At 38.5% G+C, this 21437-nt stretch overlaps 4 protein-coding genes and 1 long non-coding RNA gene across 15 annotated transcripts; 2 read left to right on the top strand and 3 right to left on the bottom strand.

The window, feature by feature from the left end:
• Positions 1-833: 833 nt before the first annotated feature.
• Positions 834-3962, bottom strand: LOC117133956. 3 transcript variants are annotated; one of them, XM_033291193.1, is made up of 3 exons: positions 3288-3962; positions 2856-2943; positions 834-2691 (listed from the first exon to the last, which is right to left on the bottom strand). In XM_033291193.1, the coding sequence occupies exon 3, from the start codon at positions 1922-1924 to the stop codon at positions 878-880; it is 1047 nt and encodes a 348-aa protein (XP_033147084.1). In that variant the 5' UTR covers positions 1925-2691; positions 2856-2943; positions 3288-3962; the 3' UTR covers positions 834-877. The 3 variants fall into 3 exon arrangements, with proteins under 3 accessions (XP_033147084.1, XP_033147086.1, XP_033147085.1); XM_033291195.1 differs by having other exon boundaries at positions 834-3088; XM_033291194.1 differs by having other exon boundaries at positions 2856-3962.
• A 52-nt stretch (positions 3963-4014) lies between these two features.
• On the bottom strand, positions 4015-5308 carry LOC103869566 (NADH dehydrogenase [ubiquinone] 1 beta subcomplex subunit 10-B). Of its 6 annotated transcripts, none has more exons than XR_633228.3 (4): positions 4974-5308; positions 4826-4884; positions 4650-4724; positions 4015-4223 (listed from the first exon to the last, which is right to left on the bottom strand). XR_633228.3 is itself a non-coding variant. In XM_009147645.3 (3 exons), exons 1-2 carry the CDS (start codon positions 5260-5262, stop codon positions 4853-4855), a joined length of 321 nt encoding a protein of 106 aa, XP_009145893.1. In that variant the 5' UTR covers positions 5263-5308; the 3' UTR covers positions 4017-4223; positions 4826-4852. The 6 variants fall into 6 exon arrangements, 3 of the variants coding, with proteins under 3 accessions (XP_009145893.1, XP_033147089.1, XP_009145894.1); XR_633230.3 differs by having other exon boundaries at positions 4817-4884; XR_004458033.1 differs by lacking the exon at positions 4650-4724 and having other exon boundaries at positions 4797-4884.
• A 135-nt stretch (positions 5309-5443) lies between these two features.
• LOC103869567 lies at positions 5444-8641 on the top strand. Of its 4 annotated transcripts, none has more exons than XR_633233.3 (5): positions 5444-5978; positions 6218-6576; positions 6663-6852; positions 7404-7522; positions 7599-8641. It is a non-coding gene; the product is annotated as an uncharacterized LOC103869567 (long non-coding RNA). The 4 variants fall into 4 exon arrangements; XR_633232.3 differs by having other exon boundaries at positions 5444-5948; XR_004458034.1 differs by having other exon boundaries at positions 5534-6355; positions 6533-6576.
• Positions 8642-11209: 2568 nt separating this feature from the next.
• LOC103869569 (NAC domain-containing protein 100) lies at positions 11210-15364 on the top strand. Its single transcript, XM_009147649.2, has 4 exons — positions 11210-11309; positions 11431-11654; positions 12270-12535; positions 13768-15364. Exons 2-4 carry the CDS (start codon positions 11501-11503, stop codon positions 14269-14271), a joined length of 924 nt encoding a protein of 307 aa, XP_009145897.2. The 5' UTR covers positions 11210-11309; positions 11431-11500; the 3' UTR covers positions 14272-15364.
• LOC103869570 (putative F-box protein At2g02030) lies at positions 15286-16521 on the bottom strand. The gene has a single exon (XM_009147650.3). The coding sequence runs from the start codon at positions 16519-16521 to the stop codon at positions 15286-15288; it is 1236 nt and encodes a 411-aa protein (XP_009145898.2).
• Positions 16522-21437: the final 4916 nt, after the last annotated feature.

The raw sequence follows: 21437 nt of genomic DNA on the forward strand, positions 1-21437 counted from the left end.
CTTCTGCGCCTGCGGATATCGAAAAGGTCGAACGCTGACCGGTTTAGCTCCTGGCTCTATGTTGATCGCGTGTTCCTTTCCCCTTGAAGGTGGCAGACCTTCTGGTTCAGAGAACACAGTCGCATACTTCCCCAATAATTCCTAAAACTCATCTGAAACAGCAACAGATAAGCCTATCTCATCCTTCACCAATCCATTAAACTCCACAATCACCCCTTCTCCGTCATACTCCAGAGCCTTCCATAGTGCTTTTAAAGACACGACTGCAGAGTGAAGGCTGTGATCCCCCCGCAGCTCCACTTGTTTGCCCTCCAATTCCACCTTCATTTTTTTGCAGTTTCCAATTGACTCGCATTTCCCCTAACGTGTCGAGCCACTGGATCCCCAATATCACATCTGCCACTCCCAACTCCAAAGGCAAGAAGCTCGTCGTTATCACGCACTCCTGAAGCTGTAAGCTCACATTGTTGATAACTCCTTTGCCCAAAATGGTCACCCCTCCTGCCACCGAAACTCCATACTGCCTCGACTCATCGGTCTCCAACCCCAACTGAGAAGCCAATCTCTCGTAAATGAAGTTATGGGTTGCGCCGCTGTCGATTAAGACTACCACCTCCGTGTCTTTAATCGACCCACGAATCTTCATGGTTCGGGGTGAAGATAGTCCTACCACGGAGTTGATTGATAACTCCGCTACTTGTAGTGCTATCACATGCTCCTCGTCGGTCACCTCACTCGGCTCTTCCAAGCACTCCACTTCCGTTCCATCCTCCATTATCATTAACACCGTAAGCTCCATGCGCGGACAGACGTGATTGCGGTGAAACCTCTCGTCACACTTAAAACACAATCCCTCCGCCTTCCTCTGAGCGATCTCTTATGGTGTTAATTTCCTAAACGGCGGTTTCACTCTGTTGTGAGCGACGCCGGTTTTTCCCCCTCCGCAGTTCTTCGCGACCGTAGTTTGATTAGTGGGCTTAAACTTTGCGTTATTAGGCCCACCACCATTCTTTTGGCCCACGTTGTTATTTGTTGGCCCACTTCGCACAGGATCTGCCCGAGTGCTAGACCCCTTAGCGCTCACCGGCTCCGGCGACGCCGCTTCCTGATCGGACCACTCCTCCACCTTGAGCGCTGAACTCATCATACTCTCCAGCCCTCTCGGTTCAAACATTCTCACTCCTGCACGGATCTTAGGTTTCAATCCCCTCATGAACGCAATCTCCAGTACTGCCTCCGGAATCTCTGGAGCGTTAGTGGCCAACGAGATAAAATCTCGTTTATACTCCTTCGCGGTGCCGGTTTGACTCAGCGACAGCAACCTCTCCCCCGCCGTTGTGTCATGCTGTTTCGCGTACTGAGCGAGGATCCTTTTCTTCATCTGCGTCCAACTCCGGAATGGGTTTCTATCTCTCTCCCACCGGTACCACAATAACGCCTCTCCGATGAAACACATCCGCACGGCCCTGAGCTTGTCATCCTCCGTAAAATCTCCGATCTCGAAGTATTGTTCAACTCTCAACACCCACGTCTCCGCGTCCTCACCGTCAAACTCCGGAACCTCCAGGCGAGGTAAGGCCTGGTGACGGTTGAACCAACCACCATCGATCCTTTCGTGCGACACCCCCGTTCCTGATCTCCTCTCCGAGACGTCGTGCGTCGGGGTCGCGTTGACGAGGTTGACTCCGATGGGTTTCTCTCCAACTCCAAACACCTCGGAATCACCCATCAACGCTTCCCCAGACGACGCGCCTTCACCCACTACACCCTTTCCCTTCATCGCTTCCATCACCCTCCATCTGGCTTCGTCTTCCTCGAGGAATCTTTGTTCGACTCGATCGAGGACGCCGAGCTTTCCAGACTGGTACTGCATCTGCTGCTGCATCGCGATGATGGCTTGCTCGATGAGCGCCATCCTCTCCATTCCTTGCTCTAAGGATGCGATCCGGCTGCTGTTTTGTTGTATCACCTCCGTTGCGTGTTCACCGTCTCCCTTCTTTGGCCCTATAATTCCCAGGTTTCGAGCAGTGCTCTGATACCAAGTTGTTATGTGTAGGGATTCAAAGATGTAAAAGACTGATTTTATTGATATGAAAGAAAGCTGTTGATCGTAAGATCGAATACAAGAATCACAAGAGACAAACTATCTCTCCATGAACATGATGATCAAACAATTGATACCTTTCTTTCATTAGCCTAGCTCATACTTATACTACTACTACTCTCTCTCTCTCCTTCACGTACGCTCCTTCCTCGTAACCGCCTAGCGTCACGTGATCTCCCCACGTCAGCAGACACCCCATGTGCTGTGTCCCCTAACAACTTTATTCCTTATTCACCTTGATAACTTATCTTCCTCCTTCACACGTCACTCCTCCCATATGTTGGGCCCTTTCATGTATTGGCTGGGCCCTTTCTTCTCGCGTATTGGTAGAGAATGGGTGGGTGAGTAGCCTCGTACGTATCAAAATGTGAACATGGACATTAAAAATATATAAGGTCAAAATAATTATTACAATAAATTATTTATCTATAGAAAAACATTCTCAGAGATTATTTGATTACCTCACAACGCCCATGAACCCATCTTTGAAGAGGAACTTAGTAGTTATATTAGGAGCCCATCTTTGAAGAAAACGTATAGGAGCTTCGCATTGACCAGTTTCTCCAATGATAGAGCCAACTCCATGGCTGCAACAAACAAATTAAATCATCATAATTATTTTGCATATTCTCACTTTCCCTTGCTGATGAAAAGTCACATCCTTTGTGAACTCTAATAAGTAACTCCAAATTCTAGTAGACACATATATGAAAACATTGATACTTTATACTTGAGAGAGAAAGAGCTTTACCATAGACAACATCTCCTTTGTCAGCGTAATCAAACTCAGACTGAGGCATCACCATGGGCTTTAGCTGAACCCTCCCACCACGTTTTTCCTGCTGACCAGAGAAACCAAAACAAAAACAGTGTTAGAAACGAAACTCAAATGAAATAACAACATGAAACCCATTGGCCAAGAACCTGATACTCCATCAACATCTCGCGTGGTCTTTTTCTTCCACACTTGAGTCCTTGAAAAACCTGCAACAACACATCACACAACTCAATTAATAAATAAAGACACAAGCTTTATCAAAGAATCAACAAAACTCTCAAGACACGAACTATCAACAAAACTCTCGACATTGTATTCAACTTGCAGCAAAAGAACCCGTCAACAAAAAAACTCAGATGCATGAGACTTACAACACAAAAAAGGTTAAAAAGAAGCTTAATTGACCTGCTCATTCACTGCGGCTTCACATTCAAGGGAGTACATATGTCGAGCAAGCGAAAGCTCCGGACTTGAAGGCACGAGATCGAGTTCCTTCTTCACCTCCACAAACGGCTTGAAAACGACGCCACTTATCGGTTGCGTGGATGCACAAACAGAGAAGGAGATTTGAGATAGGAGAGAGGTTTTGAAATTGAGATTTGAGATAAGGTAGAGAGAAGAAACAGATGATGCCTATCCATGGCTCTCCATGGCTGACTCAATGGCTGGGAGATGGAACCAGAGGTAAGAAAAGCTTGGTGATGAAGAGAGGACTCGAAAGAACAGATCAAGACGGCGACGACTCCGTTACCAGCGACGTTAATAAATTCGTCGTCTCTGAATAAAATGAATAGAAACGACAGTCATCGGATTTCAAATTGATTAGGGATTTTAATCTTCATCTCCTTTAAGATGAAAGTTGGGAAATTGGGTTTTTTATGTTGGATATGGGTTTGTGATTTGGTAAAGCTATAAGTTTAATATGAGATACTTGTTGTTTTGTTCAGTTTGGTCACGATTGAGAAGAGTGACTTGGTTTCTAGTTAAAGGGCATGGAGGACTTTTACACACAACAAAGTGTGTCACAAGTGAGTTGTGTCTTTGGATGTAATTGTAAACTGATAAAGTGTCTCCAAGTGTAAAAAATTATTTATTTTTGTTTAATCCTGTGATTATTTATTTGGTATCATAATAAAGCAGTGGAAAAAGAGACTTATTTGATAGCGAGAGACTAATATTGACTGGTGAGTGTAGCAATACATTACTCAAGCTCGTACAAACGTTACATGAATCTACAGTCCAAAGACTGCCATGTTTCCAAAAGAACAGAAAAAAGAAAACAGGAGCAAATCTGCACAGTCCAAAGACCATTTTCATGTCTTGTGCTAAAAGCTCGGTCACCTGCATCACAAGAAAAATAACATTTGGATCAGTGATTTCGTTATAAAAAGTGAAAACCAGAAGCTGTGAAGAATACTTCAAATGATGTAACGTTTACCATCATTTACCATGACTCAAGTTCACAAAGACAATACAACACTTGGTAAGAACTTTCACAAGTTGGGTTCATTGCTCATAATATCACAACACACCCATTGCTGGGATTAGCTTTGGAGACCGTGGAGTATGAGAACATTAGCAGACTAACACAAAGCTAGAGCATTCCTAAATACCTCAACTAAGAGTGAATTATATTAGAGACAATTCACACTTTGCACTACAGTTTCTTCCGTTACAGAAAAATACAAACAGTTACTGACCACTTCGTTGTTCTTAACAGACAGAGAGGCTTATCGAGTTTAAGACAAGTATGGAGGAGACTCTTACAGTTTCATATCTGAAGAAACCTTAACTAAACCATAAAGCATCACACCATTATCACTAGAGCCAGAAATGCCGAATCTGTATTACAATTTCTTTAAGTTTAATGAACATATGTAATAAAAAACCAATGCTTGTAGTAGAAACACGAACCATCACCGAAGACAACTTACTCAACTCACCTCAGGTTGATCAGACACCAAGCATTATTATTCAGCTTCAACAGCCTCAGGCTTAGGACCTGATCATTTAACATCAACCCAAACCGTAAACAAGACAGTTCATTTTATAAACCGAAGGAAACATTTGGCGTAAGACAACATCACTCACCGTGGAGGGAGATAGGACGGTGATCTTTTCCCCAGCCGACGCCGCGGGTGGAGTCGAGATACTGCTGTACGAGAATACGGCATTTCTGGTAGTGGTTGACGCCTTCCACGCGGTAACACCATTTCACCTTCTCCCTCAAGATCTTAGCCTTCTCGATTTGGATCCACTTCTCCCTAACGATGTGCTCTCTCATTTCCACCATCGCCACCGGATCCTTGTACGGATTCTCCGGATCAAATCCATCCGGCGCCGTCTCTTCGAACTCCGGCAATCCCTTCTTTCTCCCCATTGCTTCTTTTCTCTTCTCTTTCGTCGATTGATTTTTAGTTGGGACATTAGGATCTTCTTTTTTTTTTGCTTTAAGTGGTTTTGGGCCTCTTTTATTGGGCCTCAATACATGGCCCAAACTTATAAGCACATAATTAGTTTGTTGTTTTTAGATGGATAATTTAACCTATACTAAAAGGGTTATATGAAGAGTAGAGAGTGTGTCCACGTCAGCAATTAAAATCATCCAATGGGATTGGTTCTTTCCTCCACGTCAAACCGAAATTGGGTTAGATCTTGGGCTGTTATTTTTTTTGATCCGTGAAAAGGGAAGCCCAAATCTGGGAAAATCTTATAATGTCGACATCTCATCTCTTCACTCTTTAGTAACTCTAAAACGGCCAGGTATGAATCTCTTCGACATCTCATCTCTTCGATATCTCATCTCTTCGCCATTTCCCCTTCTTCTTTTAACTAAGATGCTTGACCATTTGCTGTGCCTCTTTGGATACCACGATCTATTCAAACTCCGATCAAAGCAAGTGTATCGGTTTCAGTTTTCACTTTGATTTCCTTGAAGCCCTAACTAGAAATCCGACAATAGATCCACTGTTCAATCCTCCTTCCATGGAAACCCTTTCCTGTGTTTGTGCTCAATTCCAAGATGGGAGGCGAATGAGTATTCTTTGAAGCTTACGCTGGCAGATAGTATGTCTTCATGATGTATCCCTTTCTTTGGTATTTTCTTTTGGTTTATTTTTTAAAATCTTTTGAATTTCAGTTATATAATCCTTATTCGTTATGCTAATGGTATTAGGGGATTTTGTAATATCAACCAGATTAAGATTGAAGAATTAAAGTATATCAATCTTACATTGTCGGCAGTAGCTATATTAGTTAATGTCGGTTTGGTTTTCTTTCTGATTAGATCTCATACATTAAACTCACAAACAAAATTAACTTGGTTTTGTTTGTAGTTGGGAATGGGATTGATTAGGTTTTGGACAGTCCAAGTAAGTGGGGACATCGTTGATAAAGACAGCAAGAAATGCGTGTCAACGTGTTCAAGTTCATTGCATTTTTCATAAGAGACTATATGCGTATACATATACAATGTACATGTTTTTTCTCAAATATATTGTGCACTTTGGATCAAAGTAAACGCATTATCTACTTTTATAAACCATCCAAGTAGATTAGGCGCTTCTGATAAGCTTTCAGACTCTGTTTGTATCTTACAGCTATTGATGGAAACTCATTAGTCTTCATGATTCTGTTTTTTTTTTTGGAAGATTACAAGCTGAGGGATCTCATGAGGTGTACATTTTCATATTCGGTAGGTGCTTATTTTTTTGTATCCTGCTTCAAGTTTCTTTTACGGAAAAAACAGTGACTTTAATTTCTTTCCCTATTGTCAATTAGATGTAGAGCATAGACCCATTGGATTGGCCAAAACGGATATACATAATCCAAGGGAAAGGAAGAGGGAAGGCTTCAACCGTAGAGGATATAAGTCGTGAGGATCAGAAAAAAGTCTGAGGCAGATCTCAGCGCTAATTCTTATCTACTATCCCAGGGGACAAAGCCTGCTTATGGTTCTTTCGATCAAATGGTGCGTATTTGGAACATTGAACCTCACACTGATCTAATATCTTTGTCTTACGCTTAATTATAAACGTTTGCTTCTTTGTGATTTTACAACTGCGAAAATTTATATATGTTTTTGCTATTAGTGTGTAGTTTCCATTGAGTTTTTGAGGCATATTGCAATAATGTTGGTTTTGATGATCTTCTATTAATCTAACAGATGACCAAAAAAAAAAAGCTAGAATCACTTTCAGCGTAACATCAATGAACTCTCATATTAAACAAACCCGTGATTATTGATTCTATTATTAAGAAAAGCAATCTGATACAAGATTGATAGATTAATTATCATTATATTTAAAAATAATATGAGTTTCTCAGCAATTGATGCATTTGTTTCAAGTGGTCTCTCTGCAATAGGTAGCAAGTATATCAACATACGTATAGTTTGGTGTTTGTTACTTTGTTTTACTTATCTCTTTTAGTGTTTCTATACCTGATTTTGTTTTTGTTTTTACTGAGATGTTTTGACAATTTAAGAATGAAACGGAGATGTGTTTCTGATATATCTGACAGGGAAACATGGTTACGATTATCAAAGCTTTATCAGATTATGTTCATAGCAAACGGCTTAAGCTTGGAATCTACTCTGATGCTGAGTATATGTATATACACAACTGCCACTCATTATTATGGTAATGCAAGTGAAAAGCAGAGTTATTAAGATTTTTGATCTAACCACTAACAATTTTAACAATACCTCTCATTTAGGTTCATAAGAGATCAGAGATCGCTGGTGATATAGATTGGTGCCAGTTTCATCTTTTGCGACGTATCTCCTTGATGTTTGAATGATCATATTGAAACATACAAGCCGAAGGAGGGAACATACGACTTGGTAGCAACCAGAGATATCTCATTACAGAACAAGTTCCATACAAAAGGAATGGAATATATAGAGATAACTACTCTAGAAGATGAGAACGAGATAAAAATCGTTCTTGCTGAGTCCAAAGAAAGGAAGCCAGCGAGGAAATGGTGGAGCTACTGAAGCAGTTGCAGCAAGCAACTCAAGAAGCTGATGAAGCGAGATCATCCTGGCCTTGCTTGTGAAAAGCTGTGAATGTTTTGAGAAGAGGCAAAGGAAAAAAAGGCTCGACCAGGTACAATTGAGAGCCGTTTATTTACAGCTAAGAAGAAATTGAGGCTGCTAAAGATTTTTAGAGGTTGGCATTAGCTGCTGCCATCAAGGTTTTCGAGAGCGAACATGCTTTCAAGTAAAACAATGTTGATTGTCCGTCAAGCCTAACACTGTCACTAACAGAGTAATATGAGCTTAGCAAGTGTACTCATGAGGCTTAAGAAAAAGCCAACACAAGGGTTGCAGAAATTCTGAGATCGAGGTAGCCAAAGAAACAGAGAAAATATGCAAAGAGAGGTTGGAATAAATAAACAAAGATAGGGTTGGGAAAATGGAGACACTCGCAGAAGCAACTGAGAAAGTTAAGAAGGCTAAAGAAAGAAGTTTGGTGTAGAGCAAGAGGCAAAAAAATGGAGGAAGAACATGTAGTAAAGAGAAAGATTGGTAATGGAGCGAACATTGAGAATATTCAAAGGAAGGTTTTATGGGAAGAAGCTGCTGCAAAGTTTCGGGTACATTACCAAAAAAAATAGTAGCTTAAAAATTCAAAGGATACCAAAATAGAAATAAAGGAATAACAATCATAAACAAGTTTCGTTAACTTCTTATCTTTTTTGCTTAATGTACATTTTAATATTAAGAAAAAGATAATTTTGAGTTCTATTTTAAAACTTTTGCAATTCTTTATATAAAATTATAATATGCACATTATATATGAAATAAGATTTTAAATTAAATTATATTTTTGAAAATAACCCGGGCGTAGCCCGGAACCGTCTCTAGTATTGATAATATTCAAAAATGGCATATTCAAAAAGTTAAATTAGAGAAATATCATCGTTATTATTAACTACTAGATAAACTTTTTTTACATAATACTATATTTATTTCATTCAAGGAGAAATATCATCGTAATTACCATCTTACCAAATAATTATTACATTTTTTTTATAATTAATTTCATCAAGAAGAATGAAAGAGGAACGTCCATCTCAATTCATGCTTAATTAGCCACTAGATTATGAACGAAATTGTCATTTTTAAGTTCAAATATTTTTCAAATGTAGAGAAAATTCATAGATTTACCAACTAAGTTTTGATCATTTTCAATAATGTGGAATGTTACTTAGGAAAACTTGTTTTTGTTGTTGACTCCTATCACAATGTAAAGATGGCAATTACTTTTCCACATAGATGATGACAAAACATGCGGTCTTACACGATCTTTCATGGTTATAGAAAATCCACATGAAAAATCTAATGTGTAGACAGATTTGAAGATTTTGTGGACTCCAGAATCTTATAGTTTTAAATAAGTTATTATAAGGTGATATTTCCTGGTGTCATTTCAATTTGATTATCATATTGCAAATGTCTAAAGTTTATTTGGAGCAGATAATATGCCAATTGCCGGGTACGGTCAATTCAGAAAGCTACATGTACGTAATATAAGAGGAAGAGACTCATAAGTTATTCCAAAAGTTTGTAACTATTATATCCATATATCAACTTATTGGTATAAAAATGTGATAAGTTTAAACAATAACTAATGGCTATTGGTAGTCATGCATTGTAACCATCACAGATAAATGAATTACAATTTTATCTACAGAATGAATGTAGTGTTGTAGTTTTTTGGAAGTATAGTGATTTATCCGTCATTATATAGTGATGTATTCATTCCATTTTCATTCAGAAGAAGATATATTCAATCCATATAGTTAGTTTACTTATAACTTTTGGCCATTAGTAGTCATGAATCATAACTACGTATGGTATGTGATATACAGTCATATTTGTTAAAAAAAAACTTATATTTATCCGTCGTTCTATGTACAGCAAACAGTTCTTCAGATTTCTAACCACATATATATTATATTTTATTTAGTTAAAATATTTTAATATATATCTTTACTTGACACAATGATATATTTGTTAATAGCTAATATATAGTAGTGCAAAACGTGCATATAACATGTAGATCTATGCGTGTGTGTGATTCTAGAAAGCTAGAAAGCCTGTAGACAAGGTTGGGAAAAGTCTCAAGGCTAGATTGCAATCAATTGTGAAAGTTTTCCAGTGGTAGGATTGACATTCTAATCACATATATGACCCAACATACCTGTGTACAGGAAAAATATCCCAGTAATTCTGCGTTGAATAACATAAATTAATTATTTTCATGTGTTTATATTATTATATACACATTCCATTAGGTTGGTGGAATTTTTTAACCACTCTTCTAGAGTAATTATTTCAACCTTGCCTAGATAACTAAAAGTGTAAATTAACTAAGACCCGCAGGCTGCATTCGATATAACAAAAAAATTCCATTATATCCTAGGATGTGTTATACACAACCTAATCTTAAGAAAAATAGAATTGTTTAGAAACATATATTCTCCATGCGAATCATCGATCCCATATATCTTTTGGGGTTTCTTCTCTACAATTATCAGAAATCTTTGTTTGACAGAAAAAAAAAGAAGACAATTTACCGACAGAAGCAAAGACACTACGTGATTTCTATTGTTTTCTGGGGTACATAATTTATATGAAAGACAAATTAATATATGATTTGGCATTTTTATTTATCTACCAATCAAGAAATCGAGTCCACCAAATTATTTTTTTTTGTTAACACGCTAACACCCGAAAATTGAGGAAACATTTGCACGAAACAATTTAACGTAAAATATGAGCTATACAATTCGAGTATGTATAAGGGGATCGCAACACAACTGATCTTTTTAATTAAATCGATAAAAGCGTATAAGTTATAAGCATGTACCTTTCTTTTAAACATATAATCAAGGACATTATTTCTATACATGTATTAATGGCCGTGAGATAAGCAAAAAGACAAGTGTCAGCAACTATATATATGTATGACAGTTTTGATGGTTTAATCAGGTTTAGAATTTACGTATCATTTTAAATTGTAATTTGACCAAAGAATGGAGAAGCGCCGGGCATGTTCACACTACACTGGGCATTAGGGTTTCTTTCATGGTGGGTAGCATTGGGTGAAGTTGGTTGGACAAATCTCACAAAAATCCATTTCATGTTTCTATTATTATATTTATGCAGATATTAAGACCAATGTTATTTTAGAAACATAGTAATGTAATCTAAAAGGAACATTAATATATACGCCGACAAGTATTTTATTAGATACTACAGTGTAGTATATAAGTTCATGTATGTTATATTGTTATATAATAATAAAAATGGGTACGTATGCGTGGTTGAAAACCCTTAAATTGTCAAAAAGTTAGCTGTAATAATCAACATTCAGAAAAGACTACCAGTGGCCGCTTCTCCCTCAAGATCGGTATTTGGTACACAAATCATTTCATATTTTAATATATAGTTTAGTTATATATGTGATTATATATATAAACCCTATCTATGTCACATTATTGAACAGCTTTTTGTGTCGTTGTTTGTTTTCTCTTCAAGGGAGCTAGAAAGGAGAAGCATTACTTTTCTTTGTTGTCTCTAATTTTGATTGGTCAAAAGAGAACAATAAATGGAAGAAAATCTTCCTCCAGGGTTCAGATTTCATCCTACAGACGAGGAGCTCATAACGTATTATCTTTGTCGGAAAGTCTCCGATACTGGATTCACCGGTAAAGCTGTCGTCGACGTTGATCTGAACAAGTGTGAACCTTGGGATTTGCCAGGTAGAGTTATACTTTGATCATCTTTTTTTTTTGTTTTGTGTGTAGGTTTCGCCGTCCCCTGTGTTTATATAATCTTCAAATAACTTGTGTTTTAATCGTGTTTGTAATATCAATAAACTCATAAGAATATGTGATAATCATGCTTCCTTTTGTTCTACTGTTTTGTTTACATGGCAATAATTAATATAAATGTTAAATGTCAAAACAATCATGTACTCTTCGGCAAATAGGCAAAAGACATAGTATACGTATATATAACAATATAGACCACTTGATATAAGTAATATAAATGAAACCATAGTTTGTTACATTGTTTAGTAAACCATATATACTCTTCAGTTTTCTGAGAGAATGAATTAATTAAGTTTTACATATAGGTGAATCTAGCCTACCAAACATGTGGAGACTATAAACATAACATAAACACGTATATAAATTCTTTAGCTCGATGGCGTAGAGTTCGTTGATGACTTAATATTATACTTGCATTATTATTATTATTTTGATTATTATTATATTGTAGTTATCCAAAAAATGTTAGTATTCGTGTGTATGTAGGTCATGATATAAGTTAACAAAAATAATGTACAAATACTTGTCTAATCATATGCGCAGCCAAGGCTTCAATGGGAGAGAAAGAGTGGTACTTCTTCAGCCTAAGAGACCGGAAATACCCAACCGGTTTAAGGACAAACCGAGCAACTGAAGCCGGTTATTGGAAAACCACGGGTAAAGATAAAGAGATATACAGAAGTGGAGTGCTGGTTGGGATGAAAAAAACCCTAGTTTTCTACAAAGGAAGAGCTCCAAAGGGCGAGAAAAGCAATTGGGTTATGCATGAGTATAGGCTTGAGAATAAACAACCCTTCACACCCGCTAAGGTATGCATTTCGTTATTCTTTGGTAAGTCTACTTGACTTTGATTCTCTATCAACCAAAAATTTGGGACCATTAATTAACATGGTTAAAACTAAACCGTTTGAAGTTCAGATGCAATATGGTACTCTTTCTACCATATGTAGTCTAATTAAAAAATGAATAAGATTTTCAAAAAGAATAGTTCGGCTTTTTTCGATATAAAACACTCATGTCGATAAATTTTTTTGACTCTTTTGTATAATATATACAAAATGTTATTGAACTATGTGGATGTTAAATGAATTTTAATTTTTATAAAGGTTAAATTTGATGCGATCAAAATATAGGAATTTAATAAAGCTATAATAAATATTAAATACATTCAGGCACGGCTCAATAATATATTTATGTCAATATAAAGATGAGACAATGTGTGGAATATGCTCAATTAAGGTTCAAATTTGCTGAATGCCCATAATTATGGATAACCTAAAAAAGAGTAATTTTTTGACACTGTGCGGACGAAAATACACTTATGCTTTGTCGAAAACAAGTAACTCTAGATTTATCAGCTAAATATTTACATAGCATGTAACAATCTACATACCAACTAACATATCCGCTAATAATTTCAGTATCATCTAACAATCTATGTATCAAACAAATGTATCGACTAATAAATCATATATCAGTTAATGAAACTATTAACAATTAATTAGTTATCTATTAAATAGCTCCAAATCTATTTGTAACAGCTAACACTTCATGTATCGATTAAAAGTCCATTAAAATCTAAATAATAGCAGGTAAGTAATAAAATACCTACTAACGTATATATTACGAAATTAGAAACATTGGAATTGGGGTGAGATAATAAGATTAGCATTATGGGTGTCAAAAGAATCAGAATAAAAAAAAAGATTTGTGTTGAATTATAAGATGATTTGAAGAATTTGTACGAGAGATAAAGAGATTAGAACACATAAAAGAAAGAAGAGAGAGAGAGATAAAGGTATTATAGTCACTAAAAAAATTAAAAAGAAACAAGATTATATGGCAAATTACATGGGTTTCTGGATGCATCTACGCCAATTACTCTATAAAGATCATAACTTTATATGCACATGTGAAGAAAATATTAAGAAAACTACATGTATTCTATGCACTTTAGAATCTTTAAATGTTTTTGGATCATATGTGTTTTTGCACTATTAACAAACTAATACATGATCTTGACTATCATCTAAATTTCCAGGAGGAATGGGTAGTGTGTAGGGTTTTCGAAAAAAGCACAGCTATAAAGAAACCACAAGAACAACAACCTCAGTCATCTTTTGGATCTCCATGCGATGCAAACTCATCAATGGCAAATGAGTTTGAAGATATCGAGCTTCCCAATCTCAATTCAAACTCATCAACCTTCGGTTACAATCATATTCATGATCATCAATATCCGCAAACTAGTGTTTATTCAGAAGACAATATTACAAGTGCTGCTGGTCTCAACATGAACATGAACATGGCTACTAATATTCCGTCTTGGACAACAAGTCTACTTGCTCCACCTTTATCTCCAATCAACTCTTTGTTGCTCAAGGCTTTCCAAATCAGGAACTCTTATAGTTTCCCAAAAGAGATGGTCTCTAATATCCATCCTTCTCTACACCAGCAAGGAGCCTCCAATATTATGCAAAATGGTTCAAGTTCGTCACAGCCGCAACCGCAAGAGGAAGCGTTTAATATGGATTCCATATGGTGAAGGGTAAATCACGTAGTAAATCTGTAATCTCCTAATTAATTAACTTTTTCTTATGTAATCCTTATCAGTCTCAATTGTATCATTACATATACATATAGATCTCATCTTATACGTACATGAGGTCCAGAAACTAGTGCATTCATGTCCACATCCTTATATGTTATAAGTTATAGTTTTTTTTTTTGTTCAACGTTATAAGTTATAGCTAAAGAAAGAAAAGAACAACAAAAGGAACGTATTTTATACTATTTATAATTTATTTTGGTTGGCAATCAATTTCTTGATTTTATGTTTGAGTATTCAACCTGTAAAATTTAAAATCGTATATAACTATACATTTGTTAAACAGTTTATTAAATACTGAACAAATACATTTGACAAACATACAATTTCTGTAAATGAAAATTATAAATTGAAGCGTTTTTTTTTACTTCCTTGGCTTAGTTCAAAATCTTCATGATTCTGACATCTCTAACTGCGACAGGACTGAACTCCTCTTTGTTACTAAAGACAAGTCGATGATGAAGAAACTCTTGTCCTGATTCTGAAATCGCCACTCTCTCTTCTTTTCGCAACAATGGACAAAATCAATTTCTGTTTCATAACTTAAGACAGACACCGAGATCACTTTCAGCTATAAGCCTATAATCTCGTGAGATAAAAAAGAGAAAAAGATGCACGCCTTATCTTAGCGTAATGGATAATCACCTTCTTCTAAACTAGAAATTTTAGATTCTTCGCAACGAATCCAAATCCGCTAGGGTTCTCCCCTACAACCGCCTCCAGTTTCTACCTTGCGTCCGTCACAAATCAGTGAATCAGAAGAGTTGGTTAGGGTGTGAGTTTTGTTTTATCATTGCTCTGGGAGTTGTTGTAGTGTGAGAGCTGTAAAGCTTGGGAGTCAAGTGTCCAACCAATCACAAATCAGTAAAAAGAACAGAACTGTAAATTGAATTTACAAAACACATTTTAATGTTACTGAAGATAAATAGTATCAGAAAAAAAAAGAGAGAGCTAGAAATCAACAAGTGATAAACTTGGAAAATAAGGAACAGCGAAGCCATAGTAACCAGAATAATACAAATGATAAACAGTTGAGTCAGGATCAAGATCAAAGTCAACAAGGTTTTCGTGATAGGTAAGCGAGAGGACGACCTTGTTGTTATCCCTGGAAATGGCCAAAGGTGTGAGAGGCTGTGAAGCGATACCACCAAACCAAGAGGAAGTAGAAATCAAGTCAACTGAGAAGATTCGCTCCCACTTGTCGCATTCTTCAACCCTCCACCAAAACTCTTGCGTACAATCTCCCTGGAGCTCAGAAATGCAGAGACGACCGTCAAGATTGCATAGAGCAATTTTGTCACCAGAGGCGTCAGGGGAAATAAAAGGTGGTGTTGAGGTGACTTGAAACATCTCTGTATGAATATCGAAAACTATGAGCTTGGTTAGTGTTGATGGGTATCCTTGTTCATCTCCCGTGAGCCAGTATAAGGATCCGTTTGCAAACGATGGCCTCTGATCAGACAAGATTTGGTGATGATCGAGAGGTCTGGTAGTCACGAATCTCCACCTCCATTCCTCTAAATCGAAAACCTCGCATCTGGTCTTCTTCTTCTTGTTCAAGGTGGCAGGATATATATTATAGAGCCACACTATCTTATATCGTCCTGTGAGGCTGTCTTTCCCAAATCCAAACCTAGTAAAGAATATAAATGGAACTAGATCAGGACCATCATCTTCATCTGTAATCGCCTCTATCTCCTGCTCCATATCCCGGTCTGGATGGTCCTTATGGAGCTGCTGAAATTTCGCTAAGGGGAGTGGGACCAAGGACTTTTCTGTGGCCGGGTTTACCACTTCCACTGCTTGAGTCAATCTGTAGTAGCAGACAAGGCCATCGCAGCATTCGGAGATCGCCATAGCAGCACCCTCAATCTTTTCAGTTTTCAAACGGAGGCTCTCTTCAAGAGAAGTCGTCTCGAAGTCCCTTTGCTCAAAACGGATATGAGAGAGACCATACGAGACAAGCATGAGTTTAGGATCTTTGCTTCTCTGATGAGCCATGTGTCTTGCCCCAAAATCTCTGGTCTTAATCATGGATTCCCAGTGCTTTGAAACAGCTTGGAACCTCATAATCATCACGATTTCTTCCATGACATCATTGGGGATCTCAACCTTCCACTCTCTTCTTCCTTTTCTTCTCCGTTTGGTTTCTCTCAAGATTCTCTGATAAATCTCCATCGAAGCCATCATGTTTTTTTTCCCACTCGAATCTATAATTTATACAGCCAAAATTTTATTTTTTTCCTTTTTATTTTTGTTTTGTTATATGGCAACCACCACCGATTTTCCTTTTTTTGTTTAAAGAAGAAAAAAGACTCATTCTGCCGACAAAACCTAAAGGGGAAGAGAGCCGTTACGTCTTTTTCAAATTTAATTAAACGATAATTACACTATAGTATACCCCTTTTTTTTTTGAAACAGCACTATAGTGTACCTATTCTATAAAATATGTACCCAAACCACTATTTAGTATTACTCAACTTTCAGATTTTCCGTAATCCAACATATACTTCTTCTATGTTAGATCGGAGCTCTTGTGTTCGTTAATCGATTCGATCTAAGCTATAGCAAAAGAAAGAATGAAATAAGCAACGAAGACACAAACGTTGGTGACCCGGAGTTCACCGCACTCCTCCGACGTGGAGGAGCCGCTATTCTCGCCGGGGCTGGACGGTACCAGCAAATGCACTAGATGAGATCTTAGCTCAATACGAGCTCTTGAGATACAACAATGGCGTCTTCTACTCTCCGCCCTTCTCTCTCTCTCTTATCTCTATCTAAGCTCTCTCTCTCTATGCTGTTACAACTCTTATCAGCCTTATCCTAAAGAGAGCGTAATACGACTTTATATACTAGCCGTTTACATTATAGTCACGTGATAAACTTGTGACTATCCGGTTAGACTTAACCGTCAAACCAATCTTCAATCTGAATCCTTGATTGAACCGGGTAACGTTGAGCTGATTAGGAACACCTCATCTCAACACTCCACCTTGTTCCTTATCAGATCATACTCTCCACCTTAAACTTCTGAACAAACTCGTTCAGCTCCTGAGAACAGTCCTTCACAGCTTCAATAACTTAAGAACCTGCTGCTTCAATCTTCAGTAACTCTGAGCATGTCCAAAGCTCCTTTGAACTTGCCCACTGGTAACACCTTGGTGAAAATATCTGTCGGGTTATACTCTGTAGCGATCTTTAACACTGTAACCCATCCATCTGCAATCAAATCTCTAACAAAGTGATACTTTGTTTGAACGTGCTTGGTTCTCTCATTGCAAACTGCGTTCTTGGCTATCACAATCGCGCTCTGAGAGTCACAATATATGTTGACTGCATCTTGACTGAAGCCTAACTCATTCATGAATCCTCTTAACCATACTGCTTCTCTTGACGCTTCTGATAACGCGATGTACTCTGACTCAGTTGACGACAAAGCCACTACTTTCTGTAGACTAGACCTCCAACTAACCGGATTCCCACCTACTGTGAACACCATCCCTGTAGTTGACCTACGTTTATCTGCATCGCCAGCATAGTCAGCATCACAATAACCTCGAGCAGTAAATACTCCTTCATTTCTGAAAACCAGTCTTGTTTTCACTGAACCTCTCAAGTATCTAAGTAACCATTTAACTGCTTGCCAGTGATCCTTTATGGGATTACTCATGTACCTGCAAACCATCCCTACTGCGAATGCAAGATCCGGTCTTGTGCAGATCATTGAGTACATGAGGCTCCCTACTGCACTCTGGTAAGGAATCTTTTTCATCGATTCTGCTTGTTCTCTGATCTGTATATCCGTAGCTGCCTTGAGATTGAAATGAGTTCCAAGTGGCGTCCCCACTGCTTTTGCTTGTTCCATTCCGAAATTCCCGAGTACCTTGTGAATGTACCCTTCCTGTGATATTGTCAAGACTCCTCTGGCTCTATCTCGAGTTATTTCCATCCCTAGAATCTTCTTAGCCTGTCCCAAATCTTTCATTTCGAATTCTGAACTCAGTAGACTCTTTAACTCATCAACATATCTCTTGTTCTTGGAGGCTATCAAAATGTCATCGACATATAGTAGAAGATACACAAACTCTCCCTCTCGCAACTCCTTGTAGTACACACAACTGTCAAACTCACTCCTCGAATACTGATTCTTCAACATAAACTGATCAAATCTCTGGTTCCACTGACGTGGAGATTGTTTTAGACCATATAATGACCGTTTTAGAAGGCAAACTTTCTCCGGATGCTCTTTATCTTCATAACCCTCAGGTTGCTCCATGTATATTGTTTCTTCCAAGAACCCGTGAAGGAACGCGGTCTTGACATCCATCTGTTGTAGCTCCATGTCGAAGTGGACCACAGCTGACAATACAAACCGTATTGACACCAATTTTACTACAGGCGAGAAGATCTCTTGATAGTCTATTCCCTCTTTCTGTGAGTAGCCTTTTGCTACTAACCGAGCCTTGAATCTCGGACCTTCCTCCTTAGTAGCTCCTTCCTTCTTTTTGAATATCCACTTACACCCAATTGGACGATGATCCATGACACGATCCACTAAAGTCCAAGTCTCATTCTTCTTTAAGGATCTCATCTCATCATCTGAAGCCTCTGTCCATTTTTCTCCATCTGGACCTTCTGTTGCTTCTTTGTAACTCTTAGGTTCACCACTGTCTGAGTCTTGTGCCATTAAGTAAGCATAGCCCGCAATATCTTCATCCTCTGGATACACGTAGTAATCTTGAAGTTTTGCGGGAGGTTTCTGAACTCTTCTTGATCTATCTCTTGCTAACTGATAATCTTGTTGATTTCCTGTCTCACTTGTTGAGCCAGAGTCTCCACCTTGAGGTGGTTCTTCAGTTGGAGACGTAGGAACCTCCTCTTGAGAAGCTCCACCTTGATCTGACATGTCTTGAACAACGTCTCCACCTACAAAATCATAACTCAAAGTTTTATTAGTAGAATCAAAGTTTGTAATCATACCTGTGTGACTATCCGCTTTATCGTGCTTGTACATCTGATCTTCCCTGATGACCACATTCCTGCTGATGACGCATCGTTGATCTTCAATAACCCAAATCCTAAAACCTTTGACACCTTCTGGATAGCCTGTGAATACTCCCTTCTTGGCCCGTGGGTTGAGCTTTCCTGTATCTGAGTGAATGTAGGCAATGCACCCGAATCTCCTCAAGCTGGACAGATCAGGAACCTCAGACGTCCACCGTTCTTCTGGAATCTCAAAATCTATGACTGAGGAGGGAGTTCGATTTAACAAATAGACTGCGGTGGAAACGGCCTCTGCCCAAAACTTTGATTCAAGACCACTCTCACTCAGCATGCTCCTGACTTTGTTTAGTATAGACCGGTTTAATCTCTCAGCTACCCCATTTTGTTGAGGGGTATAGGTACAGGTTCTGTGTCTAACAATTCCTTCGTCTTTGCAGAATTGATCAAACCTTATGTTGCAGAACTCCAGCCCATTATCTGTTCGAAGCTTCTTAACTTTTCTTTCGGTTTGAACTTCAACCATCTTCTTCCATTCTGTGAATCTCTGGAAGGCTTCATCTTTGGTCTTTAGAAAGTATACCCACACTTTCCTTGACCAGTCATCGGTAAAGGAAACAAAGTACTGACACTTTCCCAAACTCAATGGTACGTTTGGAGACCCCCAGAGGTCTGAGTGAATATAATCTAACCTCTCCTTTGATATATGCTGAGCTGGGCCAAAGCTTACTTTGTGTGTCTTGCCTATTACACAATCTTCACAGAACTTGATCTCTGAGATGTGATCACTCTGAAGACACCCCCTTTTAACCAACATCTCCAAACTCTTTTGACCAACGTGTCCAAGTCGGCTGTGCCAGAGTAGAGTTGTTTTATCCTTTGCTTCTGAACCTGTCATTGCCACTGAAGACTCTCCTGTTTCCCTTTCAGACTTCCTTGCTCTTCCTTTCAGAAAGTATAGCGTGTCGGCTCCTTTCCTAAAACCTTTCATTATGACAGTGCATCCTAGTATGATCTTTAGCTTTCCGTTAAAACCTTTGAACTCACAGCCCTTGCGTTCTAAGGTTCCCAGAGAGATAAGGTTTCTCCCTATGCCTGGCATGTACCTTACTTCATGGAGTACAAAGGTCGTGCCATCAGGATTTTCAAAACGAACCGAGCCGACTCCCTTTATTTCAGTGAATGAGTTGTTAGCCATCCTCACCTTTCCAGAGTTGAGCTCTCTCAGTTCTAAGAAGAAGTCTTTCCTTGGTGTCATATGGAATGAACACCCAGTGTCCATAATCCATTCTTCTGAGTCGTTTGAATCTTGACTCAGATTCACTTCTGCTGCGATGAGTCCTGCCAAATCATGAGCGTCATCTTTGACCATAGAAGACTCTCCTCTATCTGTGTTTTGGTTCTTGTGTTTGTTTCGCTCCAACCACTTATAACATTGCTTCTTATAGTGACCTTCCTTGCCGCATATCCAGCAAACCTTCTTTCTTTCTCCAGACTTAGATCTTGACTTGAAGCTTCTATTCTTTCCATAACCACTCTGAGAACTTCTGTGTTCCGACCTTCCTCTAGCGAAATGACCCTCTGAGCTTCCGCGAGTTCCCAACACATCCTTGAGTTCCTTCTCCTTGGATCTGGCTGAGCTTGCTACCTCATCAACTTTGATGACTTCGCGACCATATTTGAGTGTCTCCTTCAACTGATCATATCTTGAGGGTAGAGAGTTTAAGAAGAATAGCTTGAACCTCCTCTGGAACTTCAATGCTGAGGTTGCTTAGATCTCCTATGATCTTGAGAAAATCATCTACGTTGTCATCAACTGTCCGACTCTCTTGCATTTTGAAACTGTAGAGTCTTAGTTGAGCATGAACTCTGTTAGGTAGAGACTTCGGCATGTACAGATTCTCCAATAGTGCCCAAGTCTCTGCTGCCGTCGTACATCTCTCGACCTTTCGTAGAACGTGATCTCCGACGTTCAAGAATATGATGTTCATCGCTTTCTCGCATCTCTCCGATCTTGCGACTTCAGCTTCAGCGATCTTCTTCTTCTTCTCTGGATCTTTCTCATCTTCGACTGAGTCATCTTCGAGCTTCACCTGTTCAAC

The sequence above is a fragment of the Brassica rapa genome, chromosome A05, assembly GCF_000309985.2.
Source record: "Brassica rapa cultivar Chiifu-401-42 chromosome A05, CAAS_Brap_v3.01, whole genome shotgun sequence".
Taxonomy (NCBI): domain Eukaryota; kingdom Viridiplantae; phylum Streptophyta; class Magnoliopsida; order Brassicales; family Brassicaceae; genus Brassica; species Brassica rapa.

Coding starts and splice junctions, on each gene's coding strand:
- LOC117133956 (XM_033291193.1), bottom strand. CDS start 1,924: ATGGAGAGGATGGCGCTCATCGAGCAAGCCATCATCGCGATGCAGCAG.
- LOC103869566 (XM_009147645.3), bottom strand. CDS start 5,262: ATGGGGAGAAAGAAGGGATTGCCGGAGTTCGAAGAGACGGCGCCGGAT. Junction 4,885..4,973: donor CCGTCCTATCTCCCTCCACG/GTGAGTGATGTT, acceptor TTAAATGATCAG/GTCCTAAGCCTGAGGCTGTT.
- LOC103869569 (XM_009147649.2), top strand. CDS start 11,501: ATGGAAGAAAATCTTCCTCCAGGGTTCAGATTTCATCCTACAGACGAG. Junction 11,655..12,269: donor TGAACCTTGGGATTTGCCAG/GTAGAGTTATAC, acceptor TCATATGCGCAG/CCAAGGCTTCAATGGGAGAG. Junction 12,536..13,767: donor AACCCTTCACACCCGCTAAG/GTATGCATTTCG, acceptor CTAAATTTCCAG/GAGGAATGGGTAGTGTGTAG.
- LOC103869570 (XM_009147650.3), bottom strand. CDS start 16,521: ATGGCTTCGATGGAGATTTATCAGAGAATCTTGAGAGAAACCAAACGG.